This window comes from Astyanax mexicanus, chromosome 4 (genome assembly GCF_023375975.1).
Source record: "Astyanax mexicanus isolate ESR-SI-001 chromosome 4, AstMex3_surface, whole genome shotgun sequence".
Lineage (NCBI taxonomy): Eukaryota > Metazoa > Chordata > Actinopteri > Characiformes > Acestrorhamphidae > Astyanax > Astyanax mexicanus.
This window is the reverse complement of record NC_064411.1, coordinates 11,978,239-11,998,200: the sequence shown is the minus strand read 5'-3', so window position 1 is coordinate 11,998,200 and position 19,962 is coordinate 11,978,239. Positions and strand designations below refer to the sequence as shown.

General features: G+C 41.5%; 2 protein-coding genes across 2 annotated transcripts in view; one reads left to right on the top strand and one right to left on the bottom strand.

Moving 5' to 3' along the window:
• LOC125801375 (zinc finger protein 239-like) overlaps positions 1-19,962 on the bottom strand; it is a 309,264-nt gene that overhangs the window by 140,855 nt on the left and 148,447 nt on the right. The window lies entirely within an intron of this gene.
• LOC125801119 (uncharacterized) lies at positions 240-5,065 on the top strand. Its single transcript, XM_049477221.1, has 2 exons — positions 240-516; positions 2,486-5,065. Exon 2 carries the CDS (start codon positions 2,615-2,617, stop codon positions 5,045-5,047), a length of 2,433 nt encoding a protein of 810 aa, XP_049333178.1. The 5' UTR covers positions 240-516; positions 2,486-2,614; the 3' UTR covers positions 5,048-5,065.

Here is a 19,962-nt window from a genome sequence, read left to right as displayed (position 1 = left end):
ATAACCTTGACCGGAAAAAACCCTCCTAAAAGTGATCGTGTTTGGGAACAATTATGTTCAACCGATATATGGTTATATAACGGTAAAAGGTGGAGCCTAAAGCCCCCACCTTTGGTTTGCCCAAATACTGTATAAAAGAGCATGTAATTCTTTGTCTCATCAGAAGACTGGATCCTTCTGATTAAAACTGGCTGACTTCAAGACAATAAAGAACATCTTAAAGAACTTCGAAGACCTCCATCTTCTCCTTTCTTTAACTTAAGGCACTCGTCTGTTGATTATTTTCTTTCCTTTGAATTTAACGCTGTGTAGTGATGCATGACTAGATAACTTTTAAAGAGTCTATTTTAAGCTAGCCCAAGGCTTCCCTTTAAGGGAGGCCAAGAGTCGTCAGATTACGAACGGCATTTTGGCGCCCAAGACGCGGGGCCCCGAAAAGAGCCCATACGCAGTAACGATTAGAGACAAGCAGCGGTGACATCGTGTGGCGAAGAAGACAATCCTCTTCAAGGAACGGTGAGCATTACACCTTTTTCAATTTAATTACTGAAAAAGAAATAGTGTGTTTTTGCTCACAAAAGATGTCATTGCTTTAGAAGTTAAAGAGAAAAACTAAAACTTCATAAAAGATAAAGTAACATTTAATTGAATGGCAAGCAGACGAGCGCTATGACTTAAAGAAAGATATATACATGTTTTAGAAATATGTGTATAGCAAAACAAATTGAAATCAATTGACCAAATATAATGAAGTACTTGATGAGTACTTCTAGCGTCTAGACGCCTAAATTCAAGTAAAATTAACCAAAATTCAAGTAAATTACAATAAAATAATCGTATGTTAACTGTCTGTCTAATATATGTTGTATGTTTTATCTCCCGGGCGTTAAAGACGGGAAAACGTCATAAGGTGCGATCTAGAAAGCACGACGTTAGACTTAATATAGGTACATGAGAAAAAGAGAATAAGTACAGGAAAAAGAGATATAAATAAGAGCGACGCCAGAGAGTGAGGCGTGCGCCAAAGAGATATAAATAAAAGCGACGCCCGAGAGAGAGCGTGCGCTGGAAAAAAGGCCTAAGAGAGTAAGAGATAAATGGGAAAAGACTTGGACACCCTGTCTGTTTAACAGAGGGTCTTAAGAAAACCAAGTCCGTCTTTTTGTTCCATGAGCGCAAGTTGAGACACTCTATCCTGACTGTTTTTACAGCGGAGATTGATTCTCACTCGGAGAAAAACGCTTAGTGCAGAACACCACTGTAACTGACAGAGAGACGAGGGAATAACTATTCAATTCTGACTAGTGGGGTATATGTTTTGTGTTGTCTGTTAAAATCTGTGTTAGTATTGTCTGAGATCTCTAGTTTATTTTAATAACTGCTTAAATGGTGTTAGAACTTAAGTGAAATGTTTAAAATGGCTGTGACTTTGTAGATAACCTGCTTAGATGTTGTTAGTGTTATTTGAAATTGTTTAGTGATGAGCCCACCCAGAAAAGTATTGAGAATTTGTAACAGAGTAATAATCTCCTGCTTAGTGACTGTAACCGTACACCATAGGCGTGGCATTTTTCGTAGAGTGGACTTTCGTGTTGTCCTTGTAAGGAGAGTTGGTCGTGAGGTGGTTAAGGGCGTAAAACGGCTGCAGACGTTTTTAGAACCTGAAACCTATAGAAGAGTGTTAGAATGCATCCGCCAACTACAAGATTGGAGTCGGTGAAGCAATATGCTAAATTACAATACAGAAATTTGATAATAACCATAACCACAGTAACAGTGGTTTATCAAAAGTTCCCAATTGATTTAGAAGCCAGCGAAAGAGCTGACAGAACCATGAGGTACTGCAAACAGTACAGACCAAGTAATTGGAAACTGTTTGAAATATGGATTGGTGAGATTATGGTTTTCACATCCAAATCATGGCTGTCCTCCCTATTGAGCGGCCAAAGTAGATTCAAGGGTATGACTCACTTACAGATGCGTCTGCAGGGCTTAACAGCCCCAGGACCATCAATTGCAATTGACATCGCACAGACACGTAGAATTCGGAGAAGAGTAAACAGAGCCCGAATTAAGGCTCACCGAAAACAGCGCAGACGAGAAGAAGCTAGAGAAATGAAGCTAATTAAGAAATGGAGTGCGTTGCGAGCACCAGGGCAAGGAGAGGAGTATCTAGTGTAAATGTTTACCTAAGGTGTACAGGCTGTATATGCGCTGGCTGTAAAATATGCACACACTTACATACGCTTGTGTAATTTCACACACACACACACACATAGTGACCCGCCCATATATGGACATGCACGCACATACATAGACTCACAGGCACACACACACTCACACACTATAACATGTAAGAACTGTATTAACTCTTGAGCTAAACCAAAGACAATCATGGTTGTGATTACTCAATAAGTAAACAAGGGTGCAATATACTAATTTTGATCTTGAAATCTATTTTTGAAATATAAATATATTCTCTCAGTTTCCTTTTAGAAAGCCTCAATCAACTGGACACAGTCCCACTTGAGGAGAAAACGAGAGACTAACGTGGCGACACCCTTCACGCAGAAACAGATAAGAGTATATTTTACTCCTTCTTAACTCATTCATCATGGGTGGTAAAAATACCAAGACTTGCAAAAATGAAGTAGACCCAGTACAGCTCCTCATTGAAAAAGGGGTTGGCACTTATGCTGAACTTACTCAGTGTATGGCTAGGTGGCATAAACTGACAGCTAAGGCTGATAAACAATGGCCCCTCGCAGGGACCTTTGACACAGAGCTGTGCAACATGATACATGCCTTAGAGCAAGAATCTTATGTATGGAATAGCCGACAGAGAATTAAACAGCAGCGTAGGCTGATTTTGCTGAGAGCATTTATGGACCATGGCCCTAAGCCAACTAATGCCCCGGCAAGCCCTACCAGTCCCATTCCAATTCCAGAGAGACCTCCACCATATGCCTCTGAACGCACACCGACTACAGGGATTTACCCTGCAATGGCACAGGGCTGGCCAGATGCTTCAATTGAATTAAAAGGAACCCTGAGCTTTGAGAGAACATCAGATGAAACAAGTGACCCACCAACTGCCACACCTGCGACCACACAAGGAGCTGGAGAAGGTTGCAGTAAATACACACCCAGAACGCTAGCACCAACCTGGACAAGACCAAGCCCCGCCCAAGACATACCCACTGCAGGTGGCCCCTCGATGCACGAGGAACAGATGAGTGGTGAGACCACACCAAAGAGCAACTATGAAAGTAGCATGCACGAGCCCTCTGTTAGAGCCAAGGAACCAAGATCACGCACCCCAGCGGATGAAGAACATCCTTCAGATATGGAAGAACAATGTCCTCAAGTGCGATTCCTAACAGCTCCACTACAACGGAGAGTTACTGGCGTGTTGGAGATAGAGCCTGAAGCGAGCGCCAGACAGCGACGAGATAACTTCGAGGACACATACAACAAAACGGAGAAGGCTATAGAAGAAGAACTCAAAAGGCTAATTAATAAAAGTGTCCCAAAGAACTCAGCAACCTCACACATTGCACACGGCCTGCGTAAAAGCCGATCTGTTGAGCTGCAAAGTCCAATAAGTCAGAATGGACTTACTGACACAGATTACCCTCCCACGGACTCTGAGGAGGAGGAGGACCTAAGTGACTGGACAGCAGCTCTCGACCAAGCACCACCCCAAGGTCCAAGACGCTCTGAACGCATAAGGCAGAGACTGAGGTCCCATCAGCTTAGACCGTCCAAGTCATCCCATTTCTTCCCCATCATTGCCCAGGGTCTGGGTAATTCATATGTGCCCTGGTCCTTTATGGATTTGAAAGGCCTGGTTGAACAACTACCGAACATAACCACAGGAGGGCAGAAGTGGATCACCGCTTTTGAAGACAAGACATCAGGCTATACTATAGCCATTGGAGACATAAAGGCTATCCTGTCACACTCCGTTGGAAAAACCAAAATGGAGGACATATTTTCACTGGCCAAGTACAGAAACCTGGCAACAAAACAATGCTTTGAAGACATACCTTTCAACGCCTACCGAAACAAAATCTGGGATGCCATTCGTGAAGAATTCCCAACTGACATGGATCCAAGTCAACTGGATTCACTTGAACTGAAACCTGACACCCCTGCCATTGAATACATTACCAATTTTCAAAAGAAATGGCTAGAAGAAACGGGTACTGCTTGGAATTCCTCCAACCAGTGTCTGTTTAAGATGATGCTGAGAAAGAGCTTGCCCAAGGAAGTGCAAGATGCACTTGATGAGGTCGTGGGTCTGAATAATATGGATTGGAACATGTTTAAAGATCACATCGTCCATCATGCGGAGCGATACAAGAAAAAGAAGGCTCAGAATAAAGAAGAGTTGGAGAAAATAGCTTTGCAGCTACAAAGAGCCCAGCTGACAGAGTTGAAAAAGAAAGATAAGAAACTAGCTGACCTCATGGCAGTGGTGGCCTCTGATAAACCCAAAGCACCAAGTGCGACTGATCAGATTTTGCCTGTACTAACCACGCAAGCACCTGTACAACAACCAATGCAAAACCCACAGGGGATGCAGCCACAACAAGTTGTTCCTGCAGCTCAGACGTTTCCTGCACCTACAACACCAATGATGCCAATTAATGCAATGCCACAAAACCAAAGCATGCTGCCCAACGCTGCCCAGATTACCAACCCCAATCTAAACCCACTCCAACAACCTGTGCCACCTGTTAATGTTTATGTTAACACAGGATTGGGAAACAGGGGAGGACTCAGAGGAAGAGGAAGAGGTAGAGGCCGTGGGATGCCAAGACCTAATAACAACCCATTCGGCATGCCTAACGCGCAGACCCTGGATCAATTAGACACATTTGACATTTCAGGCCAAAAACTCCAACAAGGTCAAGGATACCAGCAAGGTCAAACCTACCAACAAGGCCAAGGCTATCGACAGGCTGGAGCTTCTCCTGTTTGTTACACATGTCACCAACCTGGCCATTACTCAAGAAACTGTCCGAATGCTGGGTGGTTCTGAAGATGCCCGGAAAGCCTTGAAGGGGAAAACATTCAATTGGCAGTATCAAATTCATCTAGTAGTGACCCAAAAGTACAGGTTAAAATTAATGGTGAGAAAAACATATTGTTCTTAATTGATACAGGAGCCACCCACTCCGTAATTGGTCCAGAAGGAGTAAATCTTCCCCTGTCCTCTCATCAACTAAGGGCACAAGGCTTTTCAGGGAAAACGCAAACATTAAGATTTACAGAACCTGTACACTTAACCATAAATGAGCAAACTGTGGTAGCTCCCCTATTATATTCAGAAGCATGCCCAGCTAATCTCCTAGGTAGAGATATACTATGCAAATTGAGGGCAGATATTAGATGTTCACCCACTGGATTGTGTATTGACTTCCCAACCCCAGTATACCAAATGTACATAAAAGTAAAAGAGGGAAGACCTATTAAAGACCTGCCAACAGTTTATTGGCTAAGGCTAGTAGATAGCCTACTTGACAGACTCTACCATAAGTGGGAGCCTTGGATCGAGAGCCATAGACCTGACATGAAAAAGGTGTCAGATGATCTGCACTGTACTCTTTTGTACGATCACGATAACTCACAGACTGAATATGATGCATGTTGGCAACAGTGCCTACAGGGCAAATCAATCACGTTAAGAACAGGAGATATGATTGTAGGTCCCCAAGGAGTCGCTGTAGAAGCTGTTCTGGATGACAACTTGTTACAGTGGTACAAGGTTGACAATTCTGTACCACATGTGTCTCTTATGGTTGCTAAATACAATCAACCAATGGACTTAGGTCCAATGGTGTTGGCTAGCAAAAAGATGACATGGATTGAAACAGATGATCAGTGTGTTTTCGAATCGGTAGATCGAACATACTATAAAATAACCACCAAGTCTATTAATAGAACAATAGCTGAAAAGGTTGCTGTGGATAGGCTAGCACCATATATTCAAGCTAAACTAACCCAGGAACAGGAAGTACTGTTAAAGGCGGTACCTGAGCAATTATGGACTAAACACCACACTGATGTAGGCTTTATTAGATCTGTAGAGCCAGTCCAAGTGACTCTAAAGCCAAACGCCAGATTACCTTACCAAAGACAATACCCACTGAGTAAGGCTGCGTTTGAGGGTATTAAGCCAACAATTGAGGGCCTGTTACAGGCAGGAGTCCTAGTACAAACAACCAGTCGATGCAATACTCCAATTTACCCTGTGAAAAAACCCAACTCTGATAAATGGCGCTTAGTACATGACTTGAGAGCTGTAAATGCTGTTGTGGAAGGTGAAACTCCTGTAGTGCCTGACCCACACACGCTACTCTCAAATATTCCTTTTGATGCTACGTTTTATAGTGTTATTGACCTCTGCTCTGCATTTTTCAGCATTCCACTCGATGAGCAATCCAGATTTTTGTTCGCATTTACATATGGAGGCAAACAATACACTTACACCCGCATGCCACAAGGCTTTAGTGAAAGCCCCAGCATATTTAACAAAACAGTAGCACAAGACCTAGGTGACATCGAAATCAACAGCACATTGATTATGTATTTTGACGACCTGCTAATTGCTTCCAAAACTAAACAGGAATGTGAGCAAGATACAATAACAGTCTTAACCAAATTGGCAGAGAAAGGCCACAAGGTTAGCAAGACCAAATTGCAATTTTGTGCTGAGGAAGTAGACTATCTTGGCAGACGCCTAAAAGGAAACAAGCGCACAATTATGCCAGCACACATTAAAACCATCCAGTCTGCTCCTAAACCAATTACAGTAGGCCAAATGCTCACATTTTTAGGAATGGCTGGATACAGTCGTCAATGGATTTGTGATTTTGCACTTAAAGCCGCTCCCCTCAGGAGATTGGTAAAAGCAGCCGGACAGAGAAACCTTAAAGGAATCTTGGTTTGGGATGAGGAAGCTGAACAAGTTTTTATGCAGATCAAGCGTGATCTGTGCAGTGCTCCTGCATTGGCCAACCCAGATTACTCAAAACCTTTTGAACTTTTTGTGTCTGTAAAGAAGGGGTTCGTTAACGCTGTCTTAAGACAATTGTCTAACCCCATACAGGGCTACACTCAAGCGAACACCATAGCCTACTTTAGTACACAGCTTGACAAAATTGAACAAGGCATGCCACCTTGCTATCAAGGTTTGGCAGCAGCAGCATATTGTAACCCAGGTTATAAACCAGAGTAACATAATTCTGTTTAAACTGTTAATTAAATATAATATACATATATATAATTTAATTATTATAATATTATTAAATAGTGTGACTACTAAGCTAATTAAGAAAAGAAATAGTTCGCTATAAATAAATACAGGAATACAAAATAATATTTGTATTTATTTTATTTAGCATTTTTCCTATTGGTTTACACTAAATCCAGCCGGCCAATCGGGTGGCGCTTGGAGAGATGTGGGAGTTCTCATTCACTCTGACGGAGATCCGCGCTCTGTTCACTTCCAGCCAGCAGACGAGACGGAGGGTTCTCCAGCTGCAAAAGAGAGAAAACACAGTTTTAGGCTAAAATTAAGTGTTGACAGCTTATTTCCTAACTTTATTAACCTGTCGCTGAGCAGGAAGCTCGAGTGGGAGAGTGTTTCGTCAAAGAACGACGAGTTTATTACCCTTTTTACACTGGTGAGCAGAAATGCTAATTTTGTATTGAAATAATATGTAGAAGCTAATGCTAAACCGTATATATACATGTGTGTTTGAGTTTAAATAGTGATTATCTCTATAATATAGTGTTTTATAGTCGGCTTATGGTCAGTTTACATGTTTAATACTGTTACTGTGAACTTACAAGTGAAGTTTGAGGGTTATTTTTCCCGTTTTCTGAGAGTTTATAAGAGTTTTGGCGCGAGTTAAGCTGCGTGCTGTAAGCGCATGCGCGAGATTGAGTTTTGGCGCCTAGTGCTGCAAAAATTAACTCTTTGTCATGCTGAATAAGCACTAATATTGTTATTTTTGTGTATAAAAGTTGGAAATATGGTGGTTAAATGCTATTATTCTTTATAAATGCTAGAAATATTGTATATAAGTGAAGTTAAGTGAGTATTATATTCGCTGATGTTACTGTTTAGGTGTATTATAATAGATATTATAATAATGTGATAAATATGGCCTTATTATAGGTCAGGTTTTTTGATCGGACGATCAAGTTGGACAAACCATTTGATGGCGAGCCTCCCAGACCCTAACCTAGAGGGTTTTTCTACTTTCCGTGGACTCCCTGTGAACTGATCCTTGTTTTTGAGCTCTGTGAACTGGTAGGAGGAACACTTACCATTGCAAACTCCATGGACTGAATCCATCACCTGTGGAACAAAAGAGCAAAGGACATTAACACTCACACAAACAAACACATTTTGTATTGTTATTGAATTCTAAATCCATTTCTAATTGAGTTAATTATATTGTTACATTGAACATTTTGAATATTTTCCTAAGAATTTATATTTATTTTTCTACCCGGGTTAGAATTATCTATATTCTTTGTTTTATATGTTTTTTTATTTTCTTACCTGATTGTAAGAAATTGTGAATGCACTTTTCCAATGTCCAACAGTGCCAAGTTGTTTCCTTGAGTAGCTAGTCATCCGAGCTCTGTAGCGATCCTGGTACTCTTCTGATTGGCCCAAGCGTACACCTAATTTAACTACAAACATACTATCTGCATATGTAAACTAATTATATACAAACCTGTTCATAGATTTCTACTATAGCCCTTAAGTATATATTTATTACATATATACATAGATATATATATATACATTTATTTCTTATGTAGGTTACATAAAGAAAGTTTGGCGAGCCAGCCAGGAGCTTGGTTTTAAATACTCAAGAACTTCTTTGCACTGTTGTTTAACAAGGGGTACTTTGCTACGCAATTAAGCTAAGAGTAATGGAGTTTATTGAGAGTAATAGTGTTAAGGTCCCTAACTCGGTCATAGTTAGTGGGTTAACTGGGTCTGATAGAGATGAGGAAGTGTTCACATTCCTAAAAGAGCATGGTTCAATTAACAGAACGCTTAAAATACATGATGCTAGCTCAGAATTACACTCTCAAGTCATAGTAGAGTATAATTACGGTTCTGCTTTGCAAACACTAGAGCCTTTCTTGCCCTACCGTCGTGCACTTACCAGTGATCCTAAAGACATGTGCTGTGTACAAGCACTAGCTGATGTGTACAGCAGTAAACTTACACACAACTATCTTGGTGAACTACAACGTGTAGCTAGGCTAAGTGGGAAAGGGCTTGAAGCAGTTCTTAAAGACGCTTTGGAACAAATAGGTGAACTTGTAGATTCATCTGAAGCTAGTGAGCGTGCTACTGATGTGCAACCTGCGATGCATTCTGACAAGTCTCCAGAGAAGAAAAGGTCTGAAACTTTGTCCCAGAGCTTGTCTGATGTTTCAATGAAGCCTGTCTTAGGTGACTATGAAAGTCGTCTGTCAACATCAAAGTACAAACCTGCATCATTGATTGATTCTTCCACACTTGATCCTGCCACTCTTAATCCACCTGAGGTTCAGAAACTTGTAGTGGAACACATTGTGAGGAGTGACGACAATTCCTTGTATTCTTGTTCACCTGTGAGATTAAGAGCATTTTCTGGGAAAATTCCCAAACCTTATAGTGAAGTGGACTATGATGCTTGGCGCTCTCAAGTCGGACTGATGCTCGACGTTCCATCAGTTCCAGACAGAGAGAAAATAAGAAAAATTCTGGAGAGCTTGCTTCCACCTGCTGCTGATCTTGTTAAGCACATTCCTCTTGAAGCAGAAGCAACTACTTACCTGCAGCTGTTGGATTCAGCTTACGGCACAGTAGAAGACGGAGAAGAGTTGTTTGCTCGATTCATTGGTACACTACAAGATGTAGATGAAAAACCCTCAGTTTATCTTCAGCGTTTGCAATCTGCTTTGAGTCTTGCTGAAAGAGCTGGAGGAGTTCTTACCCGCGATATGAATGTGCATCTTCTCAAACAATTCTGCAGAGGCTGTTGGAACGACAGATTGCTTACAGACCTGCAATTAGAGCACAGGGCGAAAGATCCACCGCCATTCGCTGAATTGCTTCTACTGCTTCGTACAGCAGAGAACAAGCAGGAGACTAAGGTCATCCGGAAGAAACGGCACCTTGCTGGATTCAAACCCAAAGTAACAGTTCAGTCACAATGTATCTGCAACAGCACTGAAGTTAAACCAGTGTCAAATGAAATGAGTGAGTTAAAAAGGGAGTTAGCTCAAATCAAGAGCCAACTAACATCGATCATAGCACAAAGAAAAGACCAAAGAGCTAGTCCAAAGCCTGAACCTAAAACAAAAGGTTCATGGGATCCCTCTGAATCTGCAAAACCTGACCGTGTACAGAAACTAAGTGTTAAACAACCAGTGAAGAAAGATGCTAATGTCAAGCCAAAGCCCTGGTATTGCTTCCAGTGTGGTGAAGACGGGCACATTGTCGCCAACTGTAAAGCTGATGCGAATCCTGCTTTGGTTGCTGCTAAAAGAAAAGAGCTGAAAGAAAAACAAAGAATCTGGGAGTATGAACAGAATCGTTTAAACTAAAATCAGTTTCTGCCAAGGGACAGACAGAAACTGGTACTTATTCTTGTCCCACTAAACGTAGAAACTCCACAAACAGAAAACAAACCTGTTTTCTAAAACAGACACAGACCAAATCTTCCCGTACTATTCCTAAAGGGTTAGTTGGAACAAAGTGTACTGCTGAAGTAAAGATTGGCCAAGTCAAGACTAACTGTCTGTTAGACACTGGGTCGCAAGTGACCACAATATCGCAATCTTTCTTCAACCAGCATCTGCCTAATCTTCAGATCAACTCATTAGGTGATTTACTTGAGGTAGAAGGGGCAAATGGCCAAGCTGTACCCTACCTGGGATATGCAAATTTAAGTATTACTTTTCCAGAAGAATTCACTGGCATGGAAGAAGAAATTCCTACTTTAGTCCTTGTTGTTCCTGATCTGAATACTGAAACACAACCCCAAGTTCTTGTTGGCATGAATACTCTTGATGTCCTGTACATGTCAATCAGTGGAAATATTCCAGAAAGAAATTCCATTTCTTATGGGTACAAAGCTGTCTTGAAAATTCTTGAAGCTAGGCATGAACAACAGCAAAGTCCTACACATGGGTTAGTTAAGCTGCAAGGGAAAACACCCCAAGTCATTTCCGCTGGTGACAGCGTAGTTTTGGATGGTCATATTGTAGCCTGCCAACATAAGCTAGAAACTGTCATGGTTGTGGAGCATCCATCCTGTTCAGTTTTACCTGGAGGAATATTAGTGAAACCTTGCTTGATTAATCTTCCAAGTAGACCGTCCTACAAAGTTCCTGTGATGGTGAAAAACGAGTCTGAGCATGACATTGTGATTCCTCAGCAGAGCATCATTGCTGAATTGAATGCTGTCCATGCTGTCTTACCTTCATCGTCAATTCCAGCTAAAGTTATTTCAGAACATTCCAACTTGACCTTTAACCTTGAAGATTCTCCCATTTCACCTGAGTGGAAAGAAAGGATCACAAGAAAGTTGAACAGTATGCCTGAGGTCTTCGCACAGCATGATCTAGACTACGGAAGAACAGACAAAGTCAAGCACCACATTAAACTGTCAGATGAAACCCCTTTCAAGCACAGAGCAAGACCGATTCATCCTCAAGACCTGGATGCAGTCCGAAAACATCTTCAGGAATTGCTATGTGCTGGTGTAATTGAAGAATCTGAGTCTCCCTTCTCATCTCCTATAGTGGTAGTAAGAAAGAAAAATGGTGAAGTTCGTCTCTGTATTGACTACAGAAAGTTAAATCTTCAAACAGTCAAAGATGCTTATGCCCTTCCTAACATGGAAGAGACATTTTCCACGCTTACAGGTTCCAAATGGTTCTCTGTTTTAGATCTAAAGTCCGGATACTACCAGATAGAGGTTGAGGAGGAGGATAGACCTAAAACCGCCTTTGTGTGTCCATTTGGGTTCTGGCAATTCTCGAGGATGCCGCAAGGGATCACGAACGCACCAAGTACGTTTCAACGACTAATGGACAAGTGTATGAGTGACCTAAATCTGAAAGAGGTTCTTGTTTTTTTGGATGACTTGATTGTCTTTTCTCAGACACTCGAAGAACATGAAAGAAGACTTTTCAAAGTCCTAAACCGTCTAAAAGAGTATGGACTGAAACTTTCACCAAGCAAGTGCAAATTTTTCCAAACCTCTGTCAGGTACTTAGGCCACATTGTGTCCGAGAATGGAGTAGAAACTGATCCTGGTAAAATAGAGGCCCTGAAGACGTGGCCAAGACCAAAAAACTTGAAAGAATTGAGGTCTTTCTTAGGGTTTTCTGGGTATTACCGGCGTTTCATAAAGAACTATTCAAGTCTTGTCAAACCACTTACCGACTTAACCGCTGGTTATCCACCCCTTAAGAAATCCGACCAATCCAAAAATGGTCACAAGCAGTATTATGATCCAAAACAGCCATTTGCTGATCGCTGGACTTCTGACTGTGAAAATTCCTTTCAAATGATCATTGAGAAACTTACTTCTGCACCTGTTCTTGGGTTTGCTGATTCCCAACGTCCATACGTCCTGCATACTGATGCTAGTGCTACAGGATTGGGAGCGGCCTTGTATCAGGAGCAGGAGGGGAGGATGAGAGTCATCGCCTACGCAAGTAGAGGCTTATCACGCAGTGAGTCCAAGTATCCTGCACATAAGTTAGAGTTTTTAGCGCTAAAGTGGGCAGTCACAGAAAAGTTTCACGATTATCTGTATGGAGGTCTTTTCACAGTTGTGACAGATAACAACCCGTTGACATACATCCTTACAACAGCCAAAATGGATGCCACCAGTTACAGATGGTTAGCTGCTTTGTCCACATTCCATTTCAGACTCAAATACAGAGCAGGACAAGCAAACTCTGATGCTGATGGTCTCTCTAGACGACCCCATGGTGGGTTAAACAATGATGTTGTCTCTCAAAAGGAGCAAGAGCGAATTGATCGGTTTGTTCACACTCATTTGGATGAAACAGAAGTTTGCATGAGCCCAGATGTTGTGAAAGCACTCTGTGAGAAACATTTCGTTCGACACATTGTGGATGATTACCATCAAGATAGTGACACAGTGGCTCAAATTCATTCCCTAACAGTTCCACCTGGGGCTATACCTGATTGTTTCTTGGACACAGAACAAAGTGGTCTACCTATCATTCCACCTCTTTCCAATGAGGAAATTCAAAACCATCAAAGAGCAGATCCTTGTTTAAGAGAAGTCATACATCAGTTGGAGGTAGGAGAGACAGTTTCTCCCACTGTTCGAGCTGAAATGCCTCAGATAACCTTTTTCCTGCGACAATGGAACAAGCTGAAATTGCAAGACAATGTTCTATATCGTAAACGTATGGATGGAGACAACTCTGTTTACCAGCTAGTCTTACCTGAGTCCTTAAGGCCTGTCGTACTAAAGAGTTTACATGACGACATGGGTCACATGGGGCTAGAACGAACCCTTAACTTGGTACGGACCAGATTTTATTGGCCAAAGATGGCTGAAGATGTGGAAAAGAAAATAAAAACCTGTGAACGCTGTGTTAGGAGAAAAAGTTTACCAGAAAAGGCTGCACCCTTGGTAAACATTACTTCCACCAGACCGCTAGAACTAGTGTGCATGGATTTTCTATCTCTGGAACCTGACCGGAGTAACACCAGAGACATCCTTGTAATAACTGACCATTTCACCAAGTATGCCATTGCAATCCCCACACCTAACCAGAAAGCCCAGACGGTTGCTAAGTGTCTTTGGGAATCTTTTATTGTTCATTATGGGATTCCTGAGTGCTTACACAGTGACCAAGGTCCCGATTTCGAGTCTCACGTCATAAAGGAGTTATGCCAGATCATGGGAATTCGTAAATCTCGTACAACATCATACCATCCTCGTGGAAATCCTGTTGAACGTTTTAACAGAACACTGTTAAACCTTCTTGGAGTTCTTTCTGAAGAAGACAAGTCCAAATGGAAACAGTTTGTCAAGCCTGTCGTACACGCCTACAATTGTACGAAGAATGATGTAACCGGATTTACTCCCTACGAATTGATGTTTGGGCGACAACCCAAGTTACCTGTAGATTTAGCCTTCAAGTTACCCTTGAGACAAGGTAATCACAAGTCGCATTCCCAATATGTGCGTGAACTACAGCTACGTCTAGATGCAAGTTTCAAACTAGCCAAACAGAATGCAGACAAAGTAGCGCAAGCTAACAAGACAAGATTCGACAAGCATGTTACCGCTTCCAAGCTTGAAGTTGGGGATAGAGTTCTTGTAAGAGCTGTCCGACTTCGTGGTAAACACAAGCTTGCAGACAAGTGGGAACCAGACATTCATGTAGTAGTGAAACAAGTTAGAGATTTGCCAGTCTACACTGTCAAGCCTGAGTCTGCTGATGGTCCTGTAAGGACATTGCACAGGGACTTATTTCTACCTTGCAATTTCCTACCGGTACATGGTGAAGAACCAATTGCTTCATGTAGTCCAAGAAAATACAACACTCGTCGCTCTGTCCAACAGGAGTCTGTTATTCCTGAAACAGAAGAAGGAGATGAGATCTTGTCTCAAGATTTCACAGAACTACCAGTGATGCAACCTAGACGTTTTACTACCGTCTATGAGATACCTTCAAGGAGAGGTATACCTGAAAGAAACCAAACTGATGAGTACATACCTGAAAGAAACCAAACTGATGAGTACATACCTGAAAGAAACCAAACTGATGAGTACTTACCTGAAAGAGACCTACTCAACAAAGACTTACCTGAAAAAGACTTACCTGATATTCCCGTCGATGATCCAGTTGTTGAAGATACAACAGACACTAATGATGGAGACCTAACAGTACAACCATCAGAACCTGAATGTACTGAAGGAGTTGAAACACCTGAAGATTCAACTGAATCAGTCGCACTAAGAGCTGACAAACTTATACCAAGTGTTCAAGAAGAAACTGAAAATGAAACCGCTGACATTGCATTGGAAGAAAGACCAAGTAACTCGAGCAAAGATACAAGCTCAAATAACCCTGAGTGTGTTAGACGATCTACGCGTACAACAGAAAGACCTAACCGCTTGCAGTATGCTCAATTGGGAAATCCAATGATTTCTATTGTCCAAGCTTTATTTCATGGGCTGAGCACAGCTTTTACTGACGCTTTAACTGAGTTACCAGACTCTGACCCCTTACCTAGTTTTCCTCAAAAACCTATTACGGTCCAGCCAGTTCATGCCCAGGGACGTGCATAGATTCAGGCAGGGAGGATGTAACCCAGGTTATAAACCAGAGTAACATAATTCTGTTTAAACTGTTAATTAAATATAATATACATATATATAATTTAATTATTATAATATTATTAAATAGTGTGACTACTAAGCTAATTAAGAAAAGAAATAGTTCGCTATAAATAAATACAGGAATACAAAATAATATTTGTATTTATTTTATTTAGCATTTTTCCTATTGGTTTACACTAAATCCAGCCGGCCAATCGGGTGGCGCTTGGAGAGATGTGGGAGTTCTCATTCACTCTGACGGAGATCCGCGCTCTGTTCACTTCCAGCCAGCAGACGAGACGGAGGGTTCTCCAGCTGCAAAAGAGAGAAAACACAGTTTTAGGCTAAAATTAAGTGTTGACAGCTTATTTCCTAACTTTATTAACCTGTCGCTGAGCAGGAAGCTCGAGTGGGAGAGTGTTTCGTCAAAGAACGACGAGTTTATTACCCTTTTTACACTGGTGAGCAGAAATGCTAATTTTGTATTGAAATAATATGTAGAAGCTAATGCTAAACCGTATATATACATGTGTGTTTGAGTTTAAATAGTGATTATCTCTATAATATAGTGTTTTATAGTCGGCTTATGGTCAGTTTACATGTTTAATACTGTTACTGTGAACTTACAAGTGAAGTTTGAGGGTTATTTTTCCCGTTTTCTGAGAGTTTATAAGAGTTTTGGCGCGAGTTAAGCTGCGTGCTGTAAGCGCATGCGCGAGATTGAGTTTTGGCGCCTAGTGCTGCAAAAATTAACTCTTTGTCATGCTGAATAAGCACTAATATTGTTATTTTTGTGTATAAAAGTTGGAAATATGGTGGTTAAATGCTATTATTCTTTATAAATGCTAGAAATATTGTATATAAGTGAAGTTAAGTGAGTATTATATTCGCTGATGTTACTGTTTAGGTGTATTATAATAGATATTATAATAATGTGATAAATATGGCCTTATTATAGGTCAGGTTTTTTGATCGGACGATCAAGTTGGACAAACCATTTGATGGCGAGCCTCCCAGACCCTAACCTAGAGGGTTTTTCTACTTTCCGTGGACTCCCTGTGAACTGATCCTTGTTTTTGAGCTCTGTGAACTGGTAGGAGGAACACTTACCATTGCAAACTCCATGGACTGAATCCATCACCTGTGGAACAAAAGAGCAAAGGACATTAACACTCACACAAACAAACACATTTTGTATTGTTATTGAATTCTAAATCCATTTCTAATTGAGTTAATTATATTGTTACATTGAACATTTTGAATATTTTCCTAAGAATTTATATTTATTTTTCTACCCGGGTTAGAATTATCTATATTCTTTGTTTTATATGTTTTTTTATTTTCTTACCTGATTGTAAGAAATTGTGAATGCACTTTTCCAATGTCCAACAGTGCCAAGTTGTTTCCTTGAGTAGCTAGTCATCCGAGCTCTGTAGCGATCCTGGTACTCTTCTGATTGGCCCAAGCGTACACCTAATTTAACTACAAACATACTATCTGCATATGTAAACTAATTATATACAAACCTGTTCATAGATTTCTACTATAGCCCTTAAGTATATATTTATTACATATATACATAGATATATATATATACATTTATTTCTTATGTAGGTTACAATATGCCTTTGAAAAGGCTACTACAATTACCATGGGATACCCAGTTACCATGTATACCAACCATTGCCTACATACTTTGTTAACATCTAACTCCTTCGTGCTGACAAATGCCAGACGCACAGGCTACGACGTTATCCTGTCTGCACCTGAACTAACCATTAAACGATGCAACAAAATTAATCCAGCTGACAAGATACCACTCCCAACGGAGGGAACTCCACATGACTGTGAACAATACACTTCAGATTTCTTGAAGCCTAGGCGTGACTTAGCAAGTGAGCCCTTGACGTACAATGACTTGATTCTATTTGTTGATGGTTCCTGCTTTAGGGGACCAGATGGCAACCTAGCTGGTTTTGCCGTAGTAAATTATGATCAGACCACTAATCAATTTGTGACTCTTTTTAAAGCTAGTGTACCTCAACCATGCTCAGCCCAATTGGCAGAGCTCAAGGCTTTGACAACTGCTTGTCAATTAGCTAAAGGTAAACAAGCGACTGTGATGACCGATTCGGCGTACGCCCACGGGGTGGCGCAAGTGTACGGATCTATCTGGGCCCAGCGCGGGTTCGTACGAGCTGACGGTACCGAAATTGCACACGGACAGGCCATTTCAGACCTCTTAGAAGCTATCTTGCTTCCTGACAGACTTGCCATTGTTAAATGTGCTGCTCATAGACATGACGATTCTCTGATTACCCAGGGCAACAATATGGCTGACCAGGAGGCTAAAGATGCTGCTACCGTAACATTGCAGTGCCCTGCCCAATCCCCAGACAGACTCCAATTGGCCGAGGAACGACTGACTGAGCTTACATCAGACTTAACTAGCTTAAGTGAGTGCCAAGAGAATGCAAGTATCTATGAGAGAAATGTTTGGATTAAAAGAAGAGCTAAACCAGAAAATGGTGTCTGGTACGGCCCAAATGGCCTGCCAGTAGCTCCCATATCCTTATTAAATATCCTGATTGCTGATGCACATGGCATATCTCATGTCCACCGGAAAGAAATCATTAAACAAATTAAGGCTGAGTGGTGGACCCCATATTTAGTTCTTACTGTAGATCAATTCCTTAACCATTGTGCTGTCTGTATACAGTACAATTTTAGGAAATCCTTGACTGCTCCATTAGGACACATCCCTGTTCCTGATGGCCCCTTCAGACACTTGGTAATGGATTACCTAGATATGGGAAAACCCGTTAGAGCGTTCCGCTACATTATAGTAGTCACCGACAGATTCAGTAGATGGACTGAAGCTCAAGCAACTCAAAAAGAAACAGCCACTGCAGCTGCTAGATTCCTGATTCGAGAGGTGATTCCTAGATTCGGAGTACCGGATACAATTAGTTCAGATAACGGTTCGCATTTTGCTAACAAAATTATCGCAGCCATAGCCAGATCACTTGGTATTAAACGTAGGCTTGGCTGTGTCTACAGACCACAGAGCCAAGGCATTGTTGAAAGGCAGAATGGAGTCTTAAAGGCAAAAATTGCCAAGATCATTGCGCACAGTGAAGGAAAAATCAATTGGCTAGATGCCCTACCGCTAGCTTTGATGAGCATGAGGATGACCACAAATAGAGTGACCAACTTAACACCACATGAGATGGTGACAGGCAGACCAATGCCAGTCACGTACCTTAGAGCACCATATCAAGGCCCTAGTCTTGAACAGCTCCAAGCTGAACTTCATGATTATGTCACATGCCTTACCAAAATTCACAGAGATTTATTTGCTCAAGCGAAAGGCGCTAGTGTTAACAGATCTGCTGAGATTGACAGCTCGCTGACTGAACTGCTCCCTGGAGATTATGTATATGTCAGAGTACACAAAAGGCAGTGGGATCAACCCAGACGGGAAGGCCCATATAAGGTAGTTTTGGCCACACCCACTGCTGTAAAAGTGGAGGGGAAGACTGTTTGGTTCCATCTGAACCATTGCTCAAGAGCCCCTCCATTTTACCGACCCCCACAACAATCTGATGTGCAACCACCACAGCAAACTGATGAACAACCTGCTGAACAAACACAAGGTGACCCTGCTCCTGTCTCACCTAGGGCAGGACCCAGTGGATACCAAATCCTGACTCGACAACGTGCACGTCTAACTCCTCCTGACCCTGGCTCAGAATCTGATTAAAGCTACATCACTGCCAACTTTAAACATCAGATACATTGCAACTGACATCGTTGGAGGAAGAAATGCCTCCATGGCATCCTTTTAGGCATCCTGGTCTTTGCGGACTAAAAGGTACCACCCTTATCTTGATCATCATCTCTTGCATCATTGTTTTTACTATTCTTTTCACGGAACAATCTGCACAGACACCTTCCATGGAATTTGAACTTTGTGCTAACTGTTCCATAGAACCAAATACTACTGGACCGTACTGATTAAGTACTTGGACCTTTTTCTTGTTTTCTTTCGTATTTTTGTTGTGTACATTAACTTTCATTGTGTGATTTGTGTATGCTTTTAACCGAATTCCACCTGATGAACCCCTGTCAAGCTTTTCATATTCCGACTCTCCCCTATCCATTACCTGTCTTTTCCTTTTTCAAAGACCTGCCTTTATATTTGATCAAAGCCGACATCTCTGTAGCACACACATTCATAGCGCAATCCTCTAACCATTCCGGACCAAATGGTATGGTAGATACTGGTTTGGAAACATACACTGCTTTCATCCCTTTTTTGGAATCAACCCTATTGATTAACCCTGAACACCTTTTAGTTGCTGAAATAATTAGACCAAACTTTACTACCGCCATTGTCTGGTATTTTGCCACTCCAGGTGATAGCACGTCTTTAAGTCGTAGACAATACTTTCGTTCATTTGCCACGAGCAAGTCCTCACTACTAGAGTACTGTTGTCATTGGATTGCGTCCTAACTATGCTACTCACACAAATCCAGACTAAGAGTCTTGACC